This window comes from Chiloscyllium plagiosum, unplaced genomic scaffold (assembly GCF_037043375.1).
Source record: "Chiloscyllium plagiosum isolate Xiang-an unplaced genomic scaffold, Cpla_swu_hap1 HiC_scaffold_39, whole genome shotgun sequence".
Classification (NCBI taxonomy): Eukaryota; Metazoa; Chordata; class Chondrichthyes; order Orectolobiformes; family Hemiscylliidae; genus Chiloscyllium; species Chiloscyllium plagiosum.
The window spans coordinates 6,522,564-6,540,791 of NW_028270177.1; the positions used below are offsets into that span (position 1 = coordinate 6,522,564).

The 18,228-nt window shown below is 43.9% G+C and overlaps 1 protein-coding gene across 11 annotated transcripts in view; it reads right to left on the reverse strand.

Moving 5' to 3' along the window:
- The window catches only part of kif23 (kinesin family member 23), a 47,675-nt gene extending 45,736 nt beyond the window's left edge, over positions 1–1,939 (reverse strand). For all 11 annotated transcript variants that reach the window (XM_043677168.2, XM_043677164.2, XM_043677167.2 and 8 more), the window contains exon 1: positions 1,877–1,939. In XM_043677168.2, the coding sequence (XP_043533103.1) occupies positions 1,877–1,887 (11 nt within the window). In that variant the 5' untranslated portion in view covers positions 1,888–1,939. The remainder of the gene's footprint in view (positions 1–1,876) is intronic.
- Positions 1,940–18,228: the final 16,289 nt, after the last annotated feature.

Here is an 18,228-nt window from a genome sequence, read left to right on the forward strand (position 1 = left end):
AGGGGCGATCTGTCCTTGTTACGGTTGGAAGGGTGGGGTCTGAGGGCGGAGGTGCGGGATGTGGACGAGATGCGTTGGAGGGCATCTTTAACCACATGGGAAGGGAAATTGCAGTCTCTAAAGAAAGAGGCCATCTGGTGTATTCTGTGGTGGAACTGGTCCTCCTGGGAGCAGATATGGTGGAGAAATTGGGAATACGGGATGCCATTATTGCAGGAGCTAGGGTGGGAAGAGGTGTAATCCAAGTAGCTGTGGGAGTCGGTGGGTTTGTAAAAAAAGTCGGTGTCAAGTCGGTCACCATTAATGGAGATGGAGAGGTCCAGGAAAGGGAGGGAGGTGTCAGAGATGGTCCAGGTAAATTTAAGGTCAGGGTGGAATGTGTTGGTGAAGTTGATGAATTGCTCAACCTCCTCATAGGAGGTGGCGCCAATGCAGTCATCAATGTAGCGGAGGAATCTCAAGAGTTATGCAGGCAGCATTCAACTGTCTTCACCCAGATCATCACTGGATTGTGTGGAGCTCAATTTAACCTCCAGAACCTTCGCATGAAAATACAGACTCTCATTTCACCTCTACGTCTTATGCCAGCTACCTTAGACGTGTCCTAAAAAATAATCTGTATTTAAATCTTTCAAAACATCCCAAATCATGCTTTCCCAGGTATTTTTCACCTAAACCTAACATCTTACCCAAAGTAAGGCACCCAGAATGAAAAATAAAAACCGAAAGAACTGCAGATACTGTAAATCAGAAACAAAAATAGCAGTTGGCGGAAAAGCTCAGCAGCTCTTGCAGCATTTGTGCAGAGAAATCAGAGTTAACATTTCAGGTCCGTTCTGAGGAAGGGTCACCGGACCAGAAACATTAACTCTGACTTCTCTTTACAGATGCTGCCAGACTTGCTGAGCTTTTCCAGAATGAAACAAAAATCCCAGTTGCTTTTACATGAGTTAGTTCACGCTTTGCATTTTATAATCTAAGGTTTGGAAATCCCTCCCTTAACCTCACTCTCTCACCACTTTTAAAACATTCTTTGCTTAAAGCTACTTCTGTGATCAAGTAGTCACCCAAACTCATTTGCTCGAGGTTGATAGTGCCTTATTTTCAGGTCAGTAAAAACAATGACTGCAGATGCTGGAAACCAGGTTCTGGATTAGTGGTGCTGGAAGAGCACAGCAGTTCAGGCAGCATCCGAGGACAGGCAAAAATCGACGTTTTGGGCAAAAGCCCTTCATAACATTTCTGTGAATGATCTTGGAATGTCACTACATGAATGGCACTACACAAATGAAAGCTATTGTGCCAGAAACTAGCCAAGATTTTCCATGCTTTTAAAGCAAAGGGGACCAGCAGAATTTTTATTTTCTACAGTGGGGTGTGGATGTGAAACACTCAACTACGATTCAAGACACAGGACACCAGGATGACACACCCTGATGCACCCTGGGACAGATCAGCACATGAAGAAGCTGCTATATAAATGCAGGCTGTTGTTGCAGCTCCAAGATGCCAGTTGCGACAATAGAAGAGAAGAAAACAGTTCTTTTTTAAAAATAAAATTAAAATATTTACCGGGTGGACAAAAATAATTAAAAATCAATACAACATTCAAACATTACACATCAATAATAATAACGAGGTTAAGAAGGTACTCTTTGAAACCAAACTGAAAGCCACAAGCTTAAAACATTTTTCATAAATCAATAGACTTTTTGTTTGGAAGAGGCAGCCCTCGGGCTGGGGAAGACAAATCATTTCAAACTTTAAGGAGCCAGTCAGAGAGACTGACAAAAAAAACAGTAAAGTAGAAGGAGCCGAGGGCTACTTTGGATTGCGTGATCTCAGAGAGGAGTTTAATCCGGCAGACCATACTCACGTTGTTTTCATGGTTGCAGGTTTTTTTTTTAATGATAACGGACAACGAGGCCGCGCTCCTACCCGCGGCCACGACAACGGCCGCACTGCCTCCCCGCCGCCACCAACCGCCGTCAATTCAAATCTCGCGCCTACCCCATTGGCCCGGGCTGGGGCCCTGCCCGCCTCCCATTGGACAGGCCCATCCTCCTGTCATTCACATTGCGGCGCCGGGAACCCGCTACCTGGGAACAGTGCGCACGCGCGCCCATTCACGCCGTGGGGGGGGGGGTGGGAACCAGACGCATGCGCAGGATCCCTCGCTGCGACTTGAGGTTCGCGCAGGCGCACCGCCGAAGCGTGGGAAGTTAGCGCACGCGCACTGCCGCTGCAAGGGAGACTGTACAGACTCTATATATAATATATAAGATGAGAGTTCATGATGTTCCAGCTGGGTCACTGGGTCAATATCAGTGGTGTCCAGGTTTATCATTAACCTGGAACTTGTATGATATCTCTACTGCTCTTAACATTACTAAACTATAGTTATAAGCAATAAGACTGGAGGCCTGTGACCAGTGGTGTGCCAAAGGGATCAGTGCAGGGTCCACTAATTTTCATCATTTATGTAAATGATTTGGATGTGAGCATAAGATGTATGGTTAGTAAGTTTGCAGATGTAACCAAAATTGGAGGTGTAGTGGACAGCAAAGAAGGTTACCTCAGGGAGGGGAAAGATTTAAAAGAGACCTAAGGGGCAGCATTTTCATGCAGAGCGTGATGCATGTATGGAGTGAGCTGCCTGATGACATGGTGGAGGCACGTACAATTACATTTAAATAATGCCAGGATGGTTATATGAATTGGAAGGGTTTCTAGGAATATGGACAAAATGCTGGTAAATGGGACTAGATTTATTTAGGAAAGCTGGTCGGCATGGATGAGTTGGACTGAAGGGTCTGTTTCCGGGCTGTACATTCTATGGCTCACATATCATCCTCTCCTTCTGCTGTACGTTGCAAAATCAAAAACTTATTTTTTGTTAGACACATGAGTAGGCCATTCAGCCCCTTGAACCTGTTCCACCATATGAGATTGTGGACTGATCTGTGCCTTAACACCATATATCTGCCTTTAGACCATATCCCTTAATCTTTCTGCTTACCGAAAACTGTATTCATCCACAGGACAATGGCATCACTAGCTGGGTGATTGACCAGTCCCTAGTTACCCTTCAGAAGGTGTTGGTGAACTAACTTCTTGAACTACTGTAGTCCATGTGCTGGAGGTAGACCCATAATGCTGTTAAGGACTGAATTCCAGGATTTTGACCAAGTGACACTGAAGAAATGGTGATATATTTCCAAGTCAGGATGGTGTATGGGGGCTTGAAGGGAAACTTGCAGGATGTATTGTTCCTACGTATCTGCTGCACCTGTTCTTCAAAATGGTAGTGTTTGTGGGTTTGGAAGGTGCTGCCACAGGAGCTTTGAATTTCTGCAGTGCATCTGTTGATCATATATTCTGCTAGTACTGAGTGTTGATGGTGGAAGGAATAGATGCTTGGTGCCAACTTAAGACTTGGGAAATAACAGTGGGAGGGATTGATCGAGTATCAGTTCCAGGAATTCAGTTTGTTCTTAGGAATGATTTGGCAGGATCCAAGGTGGGATTGACACCCCTTGTTGTGGAGAAGCTCAAGGAAGACCAAGAAACTGAGGAGTTAAAACAAAAATGTCTTGGTATTTTCCCAGACTGTGTGGTAACCAGATCCCACTATCATAAGTCACAGCATGATGTAAAAAGTAGAGAAAGATGAAGGAGTTGAGGTTCAGTTAGCAGGCACCCTGTTTGATGTAATGGTGCAGGAAAAGCCTGAACAGGCAGAGGGTCAGACAAATGTATTTAGTCCTGAAAGGCTAAGAGACTTGCAACAGCAAGACAACACGATGCAAGACATATATGTGGATGCGTACGCCGAAAAGGAGGCAGAGATTTCCAGAGGCATTCCATTATGGAGTATCATGGCAAAAAGTGTAGTGGAGTGGTTAGTAGCTTTCTTCACACGATATGGACTACCCAAAGAGATTCAGGAGAACCAAGGGTCAAATTTTATAGCTAGGCTGTTTAAGGAGGTTATGGATAGCTTAGGTATACAGCACTTTAAATCCAGTGCGTATCATCCTGAATCCCAGGGAGCTTTAGAAACATGGCATCAGACCTTGAAGACCATGTTGAGACCATGCTGTCAAGATTACCCAAATGATTGGGATAAAGGTGTCCCATTTGTATTGTTTGCCATTAGAGGTGCCCCAAACAAATATACTCAATTCATTTCCTTGAAGTGAAAGGTCCTTTGAAATTAATTAAAGAAAAATTGACAGGACTAAAGTCGGAGATCTCACACTTAGATTACGTATTTGAGATGAGGGAGAGATTATATCGAGTAGGTGAGTTAGCTAAGCATCACTTAAAGAGGACACAGCATAGAATGAAGCAGGTGGCAGATACAATCTCTGAGTGCAGATGTTTTCCCGAGGGGATGGCGTGTTAATACTGTTACTAGTGATAGGAGATCCCTTCAAAGCCATGTTTAGTTGTCCCTGTCAAACTGAGAAAAAGTTGATTCATGTGAACTATCTAGTAAAGATGTCAGATAGAAAAAAAAAGGTATCGGGTATGTCATGTGAACATGTTGAAACCATATACTAGAAATAAATAAATAGAGAAACAGGAGTTAGTTACTGCCCTGCGGAGTGAGGAATCAAATCCAGATGACGTGGATTTTGATGAGCATCAAAATAGATTAAAAAATGAAGAAGTCCTTGAGGAGTGGGCTAGGTTAGTAAGCTATCTGTCTCAGGAGTATAGAATGCAGTTGAAAGATTTGTTACTGCAGTATAAGGACCTATGCAAGAATCAGATGGGGAGGACTAATGCTATTGTACATGAAATAGATGTAGGAAATACTGCTCCTAAAACAACACCCCTATTGGCTTAATCTTTTCAAAGCCAGACAGGTCCAGATGGAGGTGGAGGCCATACTCGACAAGGACATCATCGAACCAAGCCAGAGCGAGTGGAGTTCACCAATGTCTTAGTTTCCAAACCTGACAGGACTCAACGATTTTGCGTGGATTATCAGAAGATCAACGCCATTACAAAATCGGACTCATATCCAATTCCTAGATTAGAGGACTGTATCGAGAAAGTTGGACAAAACGGTTACATGGTGGTCAATGGGAAATGTTCATTCTGGAGTTCAGTTACTAGTGGTGTACCGCAAGGATCTGTTCTGGGGCCACTGTTGTTTGTCATTTTTATAAATGACCTGGATGAGGGTGTAGAAGAATGGTTTAGTAAATTTGCAGATGACACTAAGGTCGGTGGAGTTGTGGATAGTGCTGAAGGATGTTGTGGGTTACAGAGAGACATAAATAAACTGTAGAGTTGGGTGAAACGTGGAAATGGAGTTTAATGCAGAAAAGTGTGAGGTGATTCACTTTGGAAGGAGCAACAGGAATACAGAATACTGGGCTAATGGTAAGATTCTTGGTAATGTGGATGAACAGAGTTCTTGGTGTCCATCTGCAGAGATCCCTGAAAGTTGTCACCCAGGTTGATAGGGTTGTTAAGAGGGCATATGGTGTGTTAACTTTTATTGGCAGAGGGATTGAGTTTTGGAACCAAGAGATCATGCTGTAGTTGTACAAAATTCTGGTGCGTCCGCACTTGGAGTATTGCGTACAGTTCTGGTAATCACATTATAGGAAGGATGTGGAAGCTTTGGAAAGAGTTCAGAGATTTACTAGGATGTTGCCTGGTATGGAGGGAAGGTCATATGAGGAAAAGCTGAGGGACTTGAGGCTGTTTTTGTTAGAGGGAAGAAGGTTGAGAGTTGACTTAATAGAGACATATAAGATAATCAGAGGGTTAAATAAGGTGGACAGTGAGAGCCTTTTTCCTCAAATGGTGATGGCTAGCATGAGGGGGACATAGCTTTAAATTGATGGGTTGTAGACATAGGACAGATGTCAGAGGTAGTTTCTTTACTCAGAGTAGTAAGGGTGTGGAAAGCCCTGCCTGCAACAGTGGTAGATCTGCCAACTTTAAGGCCATTTAAGTGGTCATTAGATAGACGTATGGATGATAATGGAATAGTGTAGCTTAGATGGGCTTCAGATTAGTTTCTCAGGTCGGTGCACCATTGAGCGACGAAGGGCATATACTGTGCTGTAATGTTCTATACTCTAAGGAAGGGCTGGAGGTCAGAGTTGAAAAGTGTGGTGCTGGAAAAATACAACAGGTCAGGCAGTATCTGAGGAGAAGAGATGAAGGGCTTTTACCTGAAACGTCGATTTTCCTGGTCCTCGGATGCTGCCTGACCTGCTGCACTTTTCCAGCACCACTCTAATCTAGGCTCTGATCTCCAGCATCTTTGGTCCTTACTTTTGCCTAGCATCTGAGGAGCAGGAGAGTTGATGTTTCAGGCATAAACTCTTCCTGATGAAGGGCTTATGCCCGAAATGTCAACTCTCCTGCTTCTCGGATGTTGCAGCATCACACGTCTGGTTCACTATTGTACTTTAGGGAAAGAAACTGCCATCTTACCTGGCTGGGTTTCCATATAACTCCAGACCCACAGCAATGTGGTTGACTCTTAACTGCCCCCTGGGTAATTAGGGATGGGCAACAAATGATGGCCTAGTCAGTGACATCCACATTCTGTGAATGAGCAAAAAAAAACTGTAGCTCTTTTATTATACCAATTTTTTTCATGGATTTTCGGCTCCATTGACAAGATGAGTACTTATGTTTACCTATGATTGCACATTGTTCAGCACCATTCAGATACTGAAGCAGTCCATGTCCAAATATAGCAAGACCTGCTCTTGTAGCTGCACTGTGTATGGTACGCCAGCTTAGTTTTTGGTTAATGGCAACCCCAGGTATGTTGATAGTGGGGATTCAATCACAATAATGCCATTGAAAGTCAGGGACAATGGTTAAATTCTTCCTTACCAGACATGGTTTCTGGCACTTTTGTTGAATGAATATTACTTGCCATTTATCAGCCCAAGTAGAGACAAAACAACTGCGGATGCTGGAATCCAAAGTCGACAGGCAGGAGGCTGGAAGAACACAGCAAGCCAGGCAGCATCAGGAGGTGGAGAGGTCATTGTTTCTGGTGTAACACACCCACACGACTGGGGGTGGGTGTAAGGGGAGCTGCAAATAAAGGGGTTGTAGGGATTGGGGTGGTGAGGTGGGGATGGTTGGAGGATGTGACCTGGTTGGTCGATGGGAGGACTCAACATTGAGTTCTCCAGTTTCAAATAATCTTCTTTCAACTAGCCAATTTCTGATCCAAACACTAAATCACCCTCAATCCCATGTCTCTGTACTTTGTGCAATAGCCTATCATGGAGAGTCTTATCAAACGCCTTACTGGATTCCATATACACCACATCAACCACTTTACCCTCATTCACCTGTTCGGTCACCATCTCAAAGATCTCTATTTCTGTCTAGATGATTATAAATCCTTCTCCTGGTGAACAAGATAGGCTTATCCAATCGACAATGGATTAGTCATGGTGGGATTTGAACCCTAATCATTCAGTGGGTCTCTGGACTAATAGTAAAGCAACAATGCTCTAAGCTATAATCCCCCCACCAGAATGTGATTGGAGATCGCAGAGGTTCATAAGAAATGCTGATGTGCAATCAATAGGAGTGAATTGCATGACTGCAAATTCCCAAAGAATGAAGTGCTTTTTGAAGTGCTTGTAAAGTAGGGAACAGAGCAACCAGTTTATGCACAGGGAGATCCTTCAGGCTGCAATGCAGTAATGACTAGATACTGTAGTTTGCAATGTTGTTGGCTGAGGGTGAAATATTGTCCAAGGCACTATGGAAAGCTTACAGTACTTGCTTCTTCAATTGTTGGACACTGCAGGAGCTGGAATTCACTATGGAATAAGAAGGGAATAGCATTATAGTTATTTTAATCAATCTGTTATGACAATCTTCCAGAGCAGCACCAGAGCAATCTTCTTACTCTGGCAGCACCAGACCCCGTAGGATGTTGGTTTTGTAATCCATGCTGCTCTACCAGCTGAGCTATCGAAGGAAAGCCACCAAGTACTTTGTAAAATCAACCTGTTTGGACATGATATGACACACTTATGATCGTTGAAATAGAAATACGCCATTTGGCCCCTCAAGCCTGTTCCATCATTCAAAGAGATCATGGCTGATGTGTAGCCTCACCCCTTATTCCTGCCTTTGGCTGATATCCCTAAATATTTTTGCCGAACAAAAACTTATCTATCTCGGATTTAAAATTAACAACTGATCAGCATTAATTTCCATTTGTGGAAGAGAGTTCCAAACATCTCCCACCCCTTTGTGTGTCAAAATGCCTCCTAACATCTCTCCTGAACAGTCTGGCCCTCATTCTCAGACTATGCCCTCCCCCCGCACTTCCAGAATCATTTTTATCTACCTCGTCTTTTCATGTTAACATCTTTAATCAAATCACCCCTTAATCTTCTAAATTTAAGAGAAAATAGATTTAAATTTGTGTGAAAACTCAAAAGAACTGTGGATGATGGAAATGTGAAACAAAAACCAAAATTGCTGGAAAAGCTCAGCAGGTCTGGCAGCATCTTTGGAGAGAAATCAGAGTTAATGTTTTGAGTCCAGTGAAGAAGGGTCGCTGGATCTGAAACGTTAACTGTGATTTCTCTCCACAAGTGCTACCAGACCTGCTAAGATTTTCCAGCAATTACTAATTTTGTTTAATTTGTAACATCTCGCTTCAGAACTTAACCCCTGAAGACCAGGTATCATTCTTGTAAATGTCCAGGGCAAGTGGAATCTGAACCTGGATCTTCAAGCCCAGAGGCTGGGTCATTATAGCTGTACCCTTGGTAAATTTGTATTTGAGGTAGTTTGTCTCAATTTGAAACTTGTCACTTGGGCACTTGCAGATTGGGAACATAAACCATTTCTATTCGCTAAACAGATGAGCCACAGATGCCTATATGTTTCTATATGCTTCGATTTGCATGAGGTTTGTGTGGCTTCTAGCTTCACGGAAGGTTCAGATTGCACTAGACCAGTATTTAGTATGAACCCTTCCAGGCATTTTGACGTGATCAGGGGCTTGTAGTCTCTGCTCACATCTGCCCTCCAATGGACATTGCTGGTATAACAGCGTAATTCCCATGATATTGATTTATAAAGAGACCATAAGATATTAGAGGAGAAGTAGGCCATTCAGCCCATCGTGTCTGCCCTGCCATTCAATGAGATCCTGGCTGATATAATCACTCTCAACTCCACTTTCTTACCTTTTCACCATTACCTTGCTGATTAAAAACCTGTCTAACTCAGCCTTGAATATAATTAATAACCCAGCCTTGACAGTCCCCTGCGGCAAACAATTCCACAGACTTACTACCATCCCAGAGAGAATATCTCTCCTTAAATGTTTGACCCCTTATTTTTAATTCAACTAGCCTCCAACACTCTACATTGCTTTACAACATCAAATTTCTTAAATTCTGGTATTTAAACAGTATCCTTCATGATTTTATTATCCAAAAGTGTTTGACAAGGAAGGATTTTGTTGAAATTTAAGAAACTTAAGAAACACAATCTTCCTTTTACAAACAGCAAGAATCCTCAGGCAGCAATATGATGATGATGTGATAGTATTCTTTTGGTGATGTTGTTTTGAGCGATGTGTATTGACTAGGAGACCAAAGAGAACTCGCTACTCCTCCTCAAAACATGTCCACGGGGTCCCTTATCTGAATCTCCTCTGAGGCATAGATAAGATCTTGGTTCAATGGCTCATCCAAAAGCCAGCGACTCTGATAGTGCAGCTGTCCCTCAGCATTACACTGGGAATGTCAGCCTGAAACATTCACTTGAGTTTCTGCCCTGAGATTTACAGCCATCATCTTCTGACCCTGGGGAGAGTTCAAGCCACTGTGGACCAACTTGGAGGCAACTTGAAGCAGTCTCCAACTAGCATCCAAATTTGGACACTCAGTGGAGAGAGAGAAAGAGTTCAGGAGTTGCATCTTTTTAAAAATTGGTTTGTAGGTTCTGGGCATCAGTAGGAAGGCCAGCGTTTATTGGCCGAGAGAATGGCTGGTGAGTTACAGTTCAGGGTAGAAGGAGAGTCGAAGTAAACCATTCAAGGCTAGATCATTCAATATATTCAAGGTGGAGACAGACAGATTTTGAATCAATGAGGAAATCAAGGGTTATGGGGTAAAGGCAGGAAAGTGGAGTTGAGGATTATCAGATTAGCTATGATCTCAAACAGTGGAGGAGCAGACAAGAGGGGCTGAATGGCCTACATCTTATGGACCATCTGTTGGGGAACATGTGTTCTGAGGAAGGATCACTGGACCTGAAACCTTAACTCTGATTTCTCTCCACTGCCAGACCTGCTGAGCTTTTCCAGCTATTTCTGTACTTTTTCTTATGGAGCATCACCTTGTGCAAGGCAAAGCCCAGCTACTTTGGATCCCACAAGCAGGACAGAACCTGATTGATACCAGGCCCAGTCAGAGGGAGCTGGGGATAGTGATCACTCACTGACTATAAAAGACTTGTTGCTCAAGGTGCCAGCAATTTGTTAGCACGTAGGGAATTGCAGCCTCTGTTTTGTTCAACTTCTGAGCAACTTTGATTTCTGTATAAAAATTAATCATAAATATCATTTGAAGGCTTATCTGTCTGTGAGAGCCCCACGGAGCTCAGTGATGAGATGCTGGACTCCAATGGGCATTGTGGATGGAGTAGCAGTGGTTTAGAGAGGATTGTGAGATGGGATGTAGCTATGGACCATGAGGTGTGTGGCTTGGTTCTTGACTGGTGATCAGGAGCAACACTGTGCAGTTGACTGTGTTAGCCATGCTACCTCTGTGCTGGGAAGCTCTGGCTGATGGCAGTGAAGGACAATTCCAGACTGCCAACACTCAATCCAGTGCACAGAATTCCAAGTTCCAGAGCCAGCGGTGCCTGAGTATTCCAAGATTTTGGAATACTGCATTCAATGCTGATCTCCCTGCTATAGCAAGGATGTTGCCATGGTTGGAGGGTTTAAGCTATGGGGAGAGGCTGAATAGGCTGGGGCTGTTTTCCCTGGAGCTTCGGAGGCTGCGGGGTGACCTTATAGAGGTTTATAAAATCATGAGGGATATGGATAGTGTGAATAGCCAAGGCCTTTTTCCCAAGGTAGGTGAGTCCAAAACTAGAGGGCATAGTTTTAAGGTGAGAGGGGAAAGATTTAAATGGGACCCAGGGGGCAACTTTTTCACGCAGAGGGTGTTGTGCATGTCATGAGCTATCAGAGGAAGTGATGGAAGCTGGTACAAATACAACATTTAAAAGGCATCTGGATGGGTATATGAATAGGAAAGGTTTAGAGGGATATAGGCCATGTGCTGGCAAATGGGACTAGGTTAATTTAGGATATCTGGTCAGCATGGACGAGTTGGACCAAAGGGTCTGTTTTTGTGCTGTACATCTCTATGATTCTACATCCTGACAGCGGTGAGTACTTTTGGTGACAGCAGGTGGGAGAACTGGGTTAGAATCAGCCAAGAGCTGAGATCACTGTAGGGGCACGGTAGGTATTAATGAGGTGAGTTTGGGGCAATAACATCAGAATACCCACTGGGTGTCATGGAGAGAAACGTCTGTGAAACTCAGTGAAAATGATACTTAGCCAAAATATGGTAAGAGTCAGTCCCAGGCAGTACATACAAATGTGAACATTTCTTGTATCTAATCAGAGGTCAGCAAGAACAAAAAGCTTTGACAGCATGACTCATTCTACAGCAATATTCAGAGACCGTTAGTAAAACATGTATTTCTTACTTTCTTTGGATACTTTAGTTTGTTAGTTGTTGAAGTATTGGAGGTAGCCAGGAAAGACAATCCCAGAACCAATCAGGTGGCTTCATTAAATTACCAATTGATTGTAAGAGTCAGGGTGCCCCGAGGATAGACCTGGCAGGCATCCAATTGACCAATGATGGCAGCTCGACGGTGGCCAATTGGAAGAGGGACATCAGTGATGACACTTGCAAGAGGACATCAGCCAGAGCTCAGGGCTGTTACGTTCAGCACTGCCCTTGGTCACCACTTCAGGTCATTCAGGAAACCTCCTGCTCACCCTATTTGGTTTTAGTGTCACAGCATATCATGTATTAATCTCAGTGGAATCAGCATCATCACCATTTTCATCTTGAGTGACCCCACCCTTTGGAGGCTTCCACACAGCACTGAAGCCCGAGTCAGTGTCCCTAATGCCCTGCCCCAGTACAATGAACAATCCTTCCGTTGACCGTTTCATATCTGATCGAATGACCAACGCTCTGTGGCTGAATTTTGCAGGGAGCATCTCAACTCCATGAAGCAGCTGCGGGAGGTCAGGGAAACAAAACCAAACCTTGTCTGCCTGTTTCTGTGACCTGTCAGAGTGACCCTGTGGGAGGCCACTGTGTGGGCAGGCAGAGGGGTGAATTGTTCTGTCCATTCTGTATAATTAATCACTTGGGCAGAGGCTGCTTTTTCCAGATGTTAAGCTTCATCCTGCACAGAATGGTTATCCAGGACGCTACAGTAAATTTTAAATTTTAAAACAAAATCCGCAAAGAGGTGACCTTGAGGTATGTTTTGAACCAGACAACAGGTAAGAGACTTGAAGATAGGATCAAGTGCCGAGCTTTTGTGTAAAAAAATGTTAACCCTTAAACTATCAGCTGGAAAATTCAAATCCTTTTTGATATGGACGGGCTCTCCAATTACAGTCCCTGTACCAAATCATAATATTAAAGCAAAAGGACTTAATCAGCTGGCTACTGTGGCAGAGAAAGTGAGTTTTTTTTTTCAAAATTCATTCACGGAATGTAGAAATCACTGGCAAGACCAAAAATTATTACCCTTCTCTAATTATCCTGGAAAAAATGGCACAAACATAACTCACCATCTATTAACCCAAGCCTGAATGTTGTCCCGGTCTGGCTCCACGTGGACATGGATTACTTTGTAACCTAAGGAGAGCTGTGTATGGAACTTGACCCTCTGCAATCATCAGTGAACATCCCAACTTTTGACTTTATAGTCATAAGAGCCATACAGCACAGTAACAGGTCCTTCAGTCCAACCAGACCACACCGACCATGTTCCCAAACTAAATTAGTCGCATTGCCTGCATTTGGTCCATATCCCTCCAAATCTTTCCGATTCAGGTACCTGTCCAAATATTTTTTAAATGTTGTAACTGTATCTGCATCTACACTTCTTCTGGCAGTTCATTCCACATACAAGCCACTCTGTTTAAAAAAAAAGTTACCCCGTTTTAAATCTTTCACCTGTCACCTTAAAAATGTGCTATAATTGCAACAGGATAACTGTAAGATGGTGCGCTGAGGAACTCCTGCAGCGATGCCCTGAGTCTGCAATGATTGGATTCCAACAACAGCAGTCATCTCTCTTTGTATTTATTATGGTCAACCAGTGGAGAATTTTCCAAGATTCCTGCCCGCTCCAGTTTTGCCCGGGCTCCTTGGTGCCATACTCAGTCAAATGTTTCCTTCTTCTCAATAGCAGTCACACACATGCACACACCTCATCTTCAGGAATTCAGCTGTGTTGCCCATGTTTGCACCAAGGAGAGATCTCAAAGATCTGAGGAGATCAAGGAAAATATCTACAAGGTCTTAGTTGAACCCTGCAGCTGAGATGGACTGAGGATCTGAAGCATTTATATTCCACGTCAAAGGATCCTAATCCAATAAGTTTTGCAGTGGGTGGAGAGTTCTAAGTAGAGTAAAAAGTTCTTGGATGAAGAATCTCAATTTTGGCTCAACATGAGTCAACAATCTCAACTAACGTAGAAAACTTCCTCCACGAAAGATTGCCTGAGGCCCACTTAATAATCTTGAATGAAGGGAAGAGTTCTTTGATTATGAACCTCAAACTTATGAGACTGCTCTTGATTCAATAATCAATTGATTATCAATGACAAGTTAATTGATTGATCACCAATCAAATCAAGCAATATAGAAATTAGGTGAAAGGTGGAGGTCAGTCATGATCTTTATGAAGACTGGAGTTGACTTGAGGGGCTGAATGGCCTTCCATTGCTTCTATTTCTAGTGTTAAGAGTAGGGGGAGGAGCTTATTTTGAATGAGTTAAGTTTTGATGGAGGAGTGAAATATTTGGATTAAGTCTCGGGAAGAACGGAACTGTGCAGAACATGACAATAACTGAGGCTAATATAATGAAAATAACATCAGTTAGTTTGATCAACAGAAACCCTGCATTGAAATGACGCATCAAAGTTGTTTCTAGAACTATGTGGGAGATGTTTCTGATTGGTGAGCAGCTGATCCTGATACTCTTTGGGGTATCAGCCTATTTTGTTCATGTTAATGTGTTGCTGCTTCCTGCTTCCTTATCTGGGTGTATTTTGTGAGCTACCTGGCTGATTCCTAATGTTAGAATTAGCTTGACATCCATCTAATTTTCATCCTTCTAACTTTCAATCTCTCTGTATCTGTCATATTTCTTCCTTTCTTGTTACCTTCATGTTATGAACTAGCCTACCTCTACTATCAATGTCCTTGGAGTTACCATTGACCCGAAACTCAGCTGGACTTGCTAGATAAACACGATGGCTATAAAAGCAGGTCAGAGACTGTGATAAATAACTCTCACCTCCTGACTCCCCAAAGCCTGTCCACCATCTACAGGGCACAGGTCAGGAGTGTGACAGAATACACCCCACTTGCCTAGATGGGTGCAGCTCCAACAGCACTCAAAAAGCTTGACACCATCCAAGCCATTGATTGGCACCATATCCACAAGCTTCCACTCGCTCCACCGCCAATGCTCAGTAACAGCAGGATGTGCTATCTACAGGATGTACTGGAACAATTCACTGAGGCTCCTTTGACAGCACCTTCCAAACCCACAACCACTTCCATCTAGAAGGACAAGGGCAGCAGACACATGATAACACCATGACCTGCAAATACCCGTCCAAGGCACTCGTCACCCTGACTTGGAAATATGTCACAGTTCCTCCAGTATCACTGGGTCAAAATCCCGGAATTCCCTCTTGAAGGATCTACTCACAGCACATGCACTGCAGTGGTTCAGGAATGCAGCTCACCACCTCCGTCTTCTCAAGGGGCAACTAGGGACGGGCAATAAATATTGGCCAGCCAGCGACACCCATGTCCCATGAAAGAGTAAATTAAAGAAAGGACACTGTGGGTGTTCACATACCAAATGGACTGCAATAGTTCAAGAAGGCAGCTCACCACCACCTTCTCAAAGGGTGGTTAGAGATTGCTGTTAAATGCTGGCCCAACATCTTGTAAGTAAACAATAGGAATAAAAAAGAATTTTTTTTCCAAGCCAGGATGGTCAGTGGTTTGGAGGTGAACTTGCAAGGGGCGGTGTTACCATGTATCTGCTACCCGAGTCCTTCTAGATGGTCTTGGTTACGGATTTGGAAGGTGCTGTCAAAGGAGCCTCGATGAATTATTCTAGAATCTTCAAACTGTGAAACGCTTCATTTGTAAATTTTAAAAATCCAAATTTGATATAATTTAGCACTACTTTTGGTTATCCTCATTTTCTGGGAGTGACCCCTCAACCTCAATGAGGAGGTAAGTACTTTGTGCTCGCTGGGAACATTAGGTGGTAAGTTGTGGGAGTAAAGTTTTACCTTTGCCCTGGAAGGTTTACAGTCTCTTGTGATCACTTTGCTTTCATTCTTCCCCAATTGTTCTTTTCTGAAAGGTTAGACTCTTAACGCAAACCCAAAACAAAATCTGTGCTCAGTGAAGCTCCACAGATGCAAACATTTTCCTATGAGGAGCATGAGCATTTATTTCCCCTGTGAGGTTTTGGAAAAACAATTTAACAGCAAACAAATCCGAAAAGTAAATGGCTAAACAATTTACTGGAATTTCGTAGGCATTCCTCTGAGGGGAAGAGTAAGGGTGGTCTGAGTCCCTTTACAGATCCAAATAGAGCCAACATCCTGTCCTTCAAGGACCTGAAAATTAAAAAAAAATTGGCCACTGAAAACTGGACTATGCCAATTCTTTTCCTTGCACCAGATCTGAGTGTCTCTGTGAATACCAAGTGGAGTAAAAAATGGAATTTCTGAGGAACTTGTTGGTTTAATGTAGGTACTGTTTTCTGTCCCCTCTCCAAATGCCATTTCCTAACTACTGACTCCACCCCTCTCCCTGGCAGCAGTCTGAGATTGAGTCCGCCTGTTCAAACTTTGGTGTCATATTTCATCCTGAAGTGAGTGTTCAACCTCATTTATCGCATCACAAAGACAGTCAATTTCCAGTAACATTGCCTGACCTCACCCCTGTCTTATTTCGCCCACTGCTGAAACCCTCTTTCTTGCTTTTATTACATTTGCAATTGATCATTCCTTGGTGGTCTGCGAGATTCTACCATCTAAAGCCTGGCCATTCAAAACTCTGCTCCAATGACTCATGGGGCTCTGCTACCACAGTTGTACTCGTAGACTCATACAGCACGGAAACAATCCCCTCAGTCCAACACGTCCATGCCGACCAGACATCCCAATCTGACCCACTCCCATTTGCCAGCAATTGGCCCATATCCCTTCCGACTCATATACCCATCAAGACACTTTTTAAATGTTGTAATTGTACCAGTCTCCACCACATCCTCTGGCAGCACATTCCATACACGTACCACCCTCTGTGTGAAAAAGTTACCCCTCAGGTCCTTTTTAAATCTTTCCCCTCTCACCTTAAACCTATGCCCTTCAGGTTTGGACTCCCCTACCCTGGGAAAAAGACCTTGTCTATTTACCCTGTCCATGCCCCTCATGATTTTGTAAACCTCTATAGGGTCACCCCTCAGCCTCCGATGCTACAGGGAAAATAGCCCCAGCCTATTCAGCCTCTCCCTGTAGCTCAAACCCTCCAACCTTGGCAATATCTTTGTAAATCTTCTCTGCACCCTTATAATCTACTGCAAACAACCAATGATTTGCCAGGGTTTATGCTCAACACCAGTCTCCTCCCACCTTAACTCATATTCCCTTCAGCACTGATGTCTAGTCGCAGCAGTGTATACCATCAACAAGATGTACTCCAGCAACTCACCAAGGTTCCTGAGTTTTCTAAGCATGCGACCCCACTGGTAGGTTGGTTGTTTGGAGTTTCTTGCATCCTACTCTGATGCCTCAATTTCACCTTCGTACACTCCGAGTGAAGTCTCCTGGTATATTTGGTGCCTTTCCCAATAAACCTTCACCATCTTGGTTGGTCACAAGCCAGGAATTCCCATTAGTTGGTGGGGTATTTGATCTCCTCAGGGATACTTGGAGAAGACCCCTCAAGGATTTCCATGTCCCCCTACCACAACTGAGTTCTGATGAGAGCAATTGTTTTGGGAATGTAGTGTCAGGCACAGGAACAATACCTGCCAGCCAGTAGAGCTGGTTAGTGCCACTGTACATGTTGAGCTGGTTTGGGTGTGTACACTGCTGTTGGGTGTCCTTTCTTTCCTCTAGATTTGAAGATCTTGTGAAAGCAGCACTAAGTGGTATTACGTCGGTGCACTGAGATGCCTACCAAAGCACTGCCTGTTAAACCTCATCCTTAGCTTCGTGATTCTGATCTTCAGATCTTTCTGACTGGAGCACATTAGATTAGATTCCCTACAGTGTGGAAACAGGCCCTTCGGCCCAACAAGTCCTCACTGACCCTCCGAAGAGTAACCCACCATTTCCCTCTGACTGATGCACCTAACACTCGGGGCAATTTAGCATGGCCAATTCACCTGACCTGCACATCTTTGGACTGTGGGAGGAAACCGACGCAGACACGGGGAGAATGTGCAAACTTCACACAGGCAGTCACCCGAGGCCGGAATTGAACCTGGGATCCTGGTGCTGTGAGGCAGCAGTGCTAATCACTGAGCCACCGTGCTGCCCGTAAACAGAAATTTAGAAACATCTTCTTTGCATAGCAGCGCATGGTTCAGGCAGCAAGGAAAATCCATAGCAGCGAAGGGATGGGTTGCCAGAACGGTGTGATCACTGGCAGTGGTGGGATTCGAACACACGCCTCAACTGAGGCTGGAACGTGAGTCCAGCACCTTAGACCATTCAGCCACACTACTAACCCCACATGGGCGATGATGATGGATTTCACCATCTCTGCCTGCCTTAATCCACTGGTGACTCCCAAGATGAGGAAAATGACCCAAGTTTTCCTGGATTTTGCTCTGATCGTAATCATTAGTGGAAGGTAGTGCACTGTGTGAACTGG